The 5,971-nt window shown below is 47.1% G+C and overlaps 1 protein-coding gene across 1 annotated transcript; it reads left to right on the forward strand.

Moving 5' to 3' along the window:
• The first annotated feature begins 215 nt into the window (after window positions 1-215).
• On the forward strand, window positions 216-5,824 carry RBIS (ribosomal biogenesis factor). The gene is made up of 4 exons (XM_074987004.1): window positions 216-347; window positions 702-818; window positions 4,264-4,380; window positions 5,639-5,824. The coding sequence occupies exons 2-4, from the start codon at window positions 705-707 to the stop codon at window positions 5,705-5,707; spliced, it is 300 nt and encodes a 99-aa protein (XP_074843105.1). The 5' UTR covers window positions 216-347; window positions 702-704; the 3' UTR covers window positions 5,708-5,824.
• Window positions 5,825-5,971: the final 147 nt, after the last annotated feature.

Genomic DNA, 5,971 nt, shown 5'->3' on the forward strand with positions numbered 1-5,971 from the left:
TGTACCTCGCGCAGCGCCGCCACGTGGGGCGGGACCGCCCCCTGGCGCTCGCCCCGGGCAGCGCGGCTTGGAGACGGCGGGGTGAATCCCGCGGGAGGGGCGCTGGGGAGCCGCGGATCGCCTCCCGCTGCGGCCCGGAGCGCGGCTGTGGCTAGTCCCGCCGGCCCGGCCGGCCGCAGGAAGTAACGGGGCCAGGTCGCCGGCTGCTGGTGCGGCGCGCAGCGGGAAGGGGGCTGATAGCCGCCGGCTCCGGGGGCGGGGCCTGAGACTGGGGAGGAACTTCCGTGTGCCGGCGCGGGTGTCCGGCAGCGCGCCTAGGACGCCGCCTGAGCAGTCGGGGCGCTGCGGTGAGAGGCCGGGGCGGGGGACCCCGGGTGCCGGCTGGTGGTACTGGGGCAGCGGGGAGCGGCCCGGCCCAGCGGCAGAAGGTGGGGCCTGAGTCTCCCCCGGCCAGTAGTCCCCCCTCGGGAGGCGGGAGCTTAGAACCGAGCCCCGGCCCCTGTCTGGAAGGAAGTGGGGAGACCGGGACGGCCCAGTCCTGCGCCGCTTCCCTGCGGCGGGCCGGGCCCAGCGAGGAGCGAGCTGCCGGCCGCGCTCCTTGCCCCGACAAAGGAGGCCCGGCGCCGAAAGCGCTGCCGGACCGGGCGCTGCCGCCTCCCCGACTCACCGAGCGCCCTTCCCCCTTGTCTCGCCCGCTCTAGGCCATGGCCAAGCACAAGGCCAAGGGGCCGAAGGCCAAGAGCGTGTTCCACGTGGCCGGCGCCAAGGCCCGGAAAGCCAAGAATAAAGCTCGGCCCGTCACGACGAGCCTGAGGAAGGTGAGTGCGGCCCGGCGCGGAATCAGGGCCGCGGGGAAAGGAGCTTCGTGCGCCTGCAATTGTCCCCGAGCTCCGGCGCGTTTTAGCAGAACAGGCGCGGGGAGAACAGGCGAGAAACCGGACTGGGGCGTGTGAACTCTGCTCTTTTGTCTGCCTCTGCCTGCGGGCCTGTTTTCTTCGGGGAAGGGGGGGTGGATAAGTGCTTCTCAGCTTTGGGGGTCAGGCCTGCCCCAAAAGGAGCTTGCAAGGGTTCTTGAGGGAGGTATTAGTACAGTAAACACTCCGAGTTTCGGGAGGTTGTGCTACTGCGACCCCGCTTAAGGCAAAGTTTGCACAAGTGGAGGGGAGCTACTCAGTTTCCTGGATCCCAGAGTAGGACAGGGGAGCTAGGAGGCAGCGTGGTTGTAGTCTCCCTGCCACTTGGGGGACCCAAGAAACTGACCAGCACATGACTGGTCAGTTTCCTAGGTTCTACCTGTGCAGGGGAAGCTAGGAACCAGGCTGCTACTTCCTTCTCAGCTGCCCACCCCTTGTGGAAACCAGGTGGCAGACCAGCTTTGTGCTGGTCAGTTTCCCAGGTCCTCAAGCCCAGGGGCACCTTCCCAATGCAGGGTCCAGCTGCAGGTGCTGCCCAGCCCGTTTCAAGCCCTGGGACTTGGGGCTTCCCCTGTCACCTCCCACTGCACTGCTTAGCCACCCCTCTGTCACATAAACAGGATATATACATTTCCAATGTGCACAGCTTGTGGGATTACTGTCTTACAACCCCTAGGCATGCTGCTTCTTTCACACGCTGGGTGGCTAGTGTCAGCTACTGGTTGAAGGTTTAGCTCTGCAAAATAGTAGGTCAGATGTAGGTGAGTGCTAGGGATGATCATAAGGGGACACCAGTCTTATTATCTCCCCCTGTGACTCATCACCCACCCTACCCCTTCCTTGGGGGAGGGCTTAGGGCCCTGCCTCCTCCTTCTACCTCCATACCTCACTTTTGTCTACCTCCTCCCTGTCCTTGGTCTGCTCCCTTCCTACCCTAACCCCACTCCACCTCTTCCCCAAGCTGTGGGTCATGGCACCAGCAGCAGAGATGGGGCCTACCCCCTCATTCACCAGGAGCCCTGAAAAGCAAAACAACTTGGCTCTAGCCTGCTCTCTCCCTTAGCTCCCATGTGGGTTGCTCCACTTCCTGCCCTGGGGGGTGGGTGGGGGATCCATTCCACCCCTTCCTGCAAGATCGCTTCCTTGAGTGAAGTGGCTGAGAGCCAAGTCACTGCTTCCTGCAACCGGTGGTGAGTGGAGGGGTAGGCGCAGCTTTTGCTGCTGGTGCCAGGTTCCCCTCAACTGTCCAGTGGATGGAATGGGCCTGGACTCTCACCCTCCCTTGCCTTCTGCACTAAGGGATAACACCAGACATTGCCCTCCTTACTTTCGTGCTGTCGCTGCTGGCAGTGGGGCTATCTTCAGAGCTGGGCTCCTGGCCAGCAGCTGCCACTCCCCAGCTGCCCAGTTTTGAAGGCAGCACCACTAACAGCAGCACACAAGAGGGGAACAGTACCACAGCCTGCACAACCCCCCACAATAACTTTGCAACCCCTCTTCTACCCCCCATGCTCCTTTTGGCATCTTGATACCTAAAATTATAACATTATTTTAATTGCTTAATTCTGAAATGTGATAATCAGGTTTACAAATTTTTGAAATCCTATGAACATGAAATAGACCACAATAGACTGACTTTGTAGATCCATTGCCCATGTAACAGAAATAAAAAACCTTCAGTGAATAAAACATTGAGCATGCAGAGACCACTAAAAATCAAACAATATCCCTTGTCTGATTCACTGATCAGGCTAGAACAGAAGCAGCCAGGATTATATGGCAATAACGTGCACTGGTACTGGTCGATTAAGAATCCCATTGATAAAGCTGTTGCAACAAATAAGAAAACATCAGAGGCAATAAACATTTACAATAGTCAATTTGAAATCTAGGGTAGGTTTGGAGTTTAAGAGTTTCGGTGACTGCTCTTTTTTACTGCTCATTTTTTTGCAACTTTTGCTGTTTTCTTTAAAAAATAATTATGACATTTGCCATTCTTGCTGTACAAAACCAAAAGAAGGTTAAAGATGCTTCTTACACACCATTGTCAAACAGAAAAGTTGACTATTAGGTTACTGTAATCTTGTTATTAAAGCTGGTTGGACGTTTCTGTGAAAACTAGAAAATTGGCTCTGAGTAAATGAATAATGTTGCCTGAAATAAAAGCAGCTCTTGTTACATTAGTAAATACAGGACTTTTCCGGATAGGAGTATGATTTCTAAATTCACTGGTATTACCTTAATGAGTGGTGAAAGCTTGACACTCTTCTAAATAAGTCCAATACAGGGATTTCATACTGCTTTATCTTGGAGGGAAATATTCTGAAAGTGTTTTTGCAGCATGGTATTGATTGCTGGGGAACATGGAGAGGAACAAGACTTAAGAAGCGATCCCTGGCTTAATAAGCTTTTATTCAAAAATTAGAGACCTTGCTAGCCACTGCACAACTTGGCTTTATTTTCCAAAAGCTTATCACTCCTGAACTGCATAATCTGCCACAGAATTAAACTCGTTGTCTAATAAAGGAACTGTACAGATGCTTTTCCAGTATATATATTTTCAAACGGTTGGAAAATGTATAGCAAAGCCATATTTTACCCTGAGGAGGGTGTTTAAAGGAAGAGGCCTCAACTTTCCTGCTAAAAGTTATAGACAAAAGACAAAAAATGTGGAATGTTACTAAAGCTATGGCATTAAATAGTGACACAAAGGGAATATGTTTAGTCACTTGGACCCGAGGGTATTACTCAGATACAAAGATATTTTTCACTGAAAGTTAACAGCTTGGAATTTATATTCAGGGTTAGACCAGATCTCCATTCTATATAGTACTTTTGTATATGACAGTAAAACAGATTTGATGATGTGGTTGTTACAGAAAAGTGGCCCATTAGTTCAAGTTAAGATCAAATGAGCAGCTACAAATGAGAAGTATATGCCTATCTATCTACCTGCTGCGAAATAGCCATCTTGGACTGGTTGCTTCTTCATATTGGCTAAATAAACTGAAGGAGTGACTGTCTGTAACATTCTTTTGTTACATGTGTTCCATTTCCAAGAGATCTTTCTTCCCTTTTAGCCTCAATGTAACAAGTTAGTTTTAACCAATTTGGTAGATTTCCTTGCTAATGACCCCATATATATGCAAGTTCTATTAAAATTCTTTATCTCTAATACTCACACATTCAAACACTAGTACAATTAAAATTTAATTTAAAGAATGTGCCCCACTCCAAGCAATTTTAAGAGACAACTATTTTAAATATATGAAGCTGTGAATAAGTCTTAGCATCATATTAAGATCTCTTATTGCCTTTGACTAACTTATGCCTTTTTTCTCTTCTAAAGATAAATATTGTGAATGATGAAAAAGTTAGAATGGTAAATAAAGCATTTACTGAAGTACAGAAAGAAGTTAAACAACTATCAAAAGGCATTTCGTCACAAACTCTAAAGAGGCATCAGGTAATATTCATGAATTCTATTTAATGCATCTTTGGTTATGAGGGTAGTTGTGACCTTAGGTTAGAAGGGTTCGCAATTCAATGTGTAATTTTACTAAATTTTAGCTCGACTGAAAAAAAAAAAAAAAAAAAAAAAAACCAGCTGTGACCCCATCATGGAGAGGGGACTCTAGTTTGCAAGTAATCCTAATTCTTCTGAGGGTACAAACTCCCTTTGTAATCAAAACAAAAAATAGTTGAGCATATGTAGGTTATTGCCAAAATGGATTTTTCATTTAATATCTGGATATTTTGGTTGAGTCAAAAGATTTTCAACTGGAAACCTTAATTCACTGAATAGATCCTTGACACGAATAGGCATAGAAAATAAAGGTGGCTGCTTTTGAAAGACATCCTGCATCTCTTGGCTGTACCATTTGATGACAGTGTCAATATGAAGAGATTAACTTGTTTTGTAAAAACATCAGCTTTACTTCTGTTCCAATTGCAGCTGCTTCATCAAAATGTAACATTTGGAAACAATTTCTCTTTCTTGAGCACTAGCAGGGATCTATTAATAATTCAAGTGATCTCTCGGGCATAAGATAGCATGTTAGTCTATGTGCAGTAATTACCTCTTTCCCACTTTTACATTTTGTTACCTAGAGCATTCAGGCCCTTCTCCATTTTGGCCATGTATGTTATGGACAGATTTTTCTGATCCCTTTTGAAGCATGAATTATTGACCAGTGGTCCATCTAGTCTAACAAATAACATATTTCCATAAAGTAAGTTACCAGTGCTAAACAACCTTTATCACCTTGTGGCACACTTCATTATACTTTCATTGCACACCCAATATATATAACCCAATTCCCTTCCCCTCCCCAGGGCCAGGCATCCCAACCCCTCTGTTCCAATCTAATCCTCCTCCGTTCAGAACCAGCACCCCCTCCAAACCTCTACACTCTAACCCATTTCACCCCCTGCTCTAGATCAATCCCAGCAGCAGCCACTGTCCCAGAGCCACCGCTGCTGCCGTGTACTTCTCCCAAGCAGTAGGGCATCTGTGCAGAGCAGCGGGTGGCACTCCTGGTGTACGTCTCCATGGCACACTAAGCACCGCTTCATACATCACACTGGTTATGGAACACTGCAATATACCAAGTTAATCAGTCTTTTAGACAGCCAGTACTTGTTAGCTTTATACCCTTCATCAGTGTAACTTTTTATACAATCTCAGCTTTCTCCTTTGTAATTAAAAAAAAAATTATTTTCAGGTTTCCAAGCACCTGGAGGGCGAACCAGCTAATGTGGATGCAGCTGCAACCTTGTTATCTCAGTTGTAATGAATACTGAAGTCTATATATGATTTCCAAAAACAAAATATACTGGCAAAAAAATAAGTGGATGATACATATTGAATACTCTGTACAGTTTTATTAAAAAATCTTGTTAATATACAAGCATTGGCACACTTTAATACAAACTACAAACAGACCTTTCCTATAATCTAGGAAATTGGAATGTCAGAAGTCAAAATGTGAGAAACTTAAAGTGCTAAAACAGAAGGCACTTCACAAAATTGGTTCACTGAAACAATTCACCATAAA

Source organism: Carettochelys insculpta, chromosome 2 (assembly GCF_033958435.1).
Source record: "Carettochelys insculpta isolate YL-2023 chromosome 2, ASM3395843v1, whole genome shotgun sequence".
Classification (NCBI taxonomy): domain Eukaryota; kingdom Metazoa; phylum Chordata; order Testudines; family Carettochelyidae; genus Carettochelys; species Carettochelys insculpta.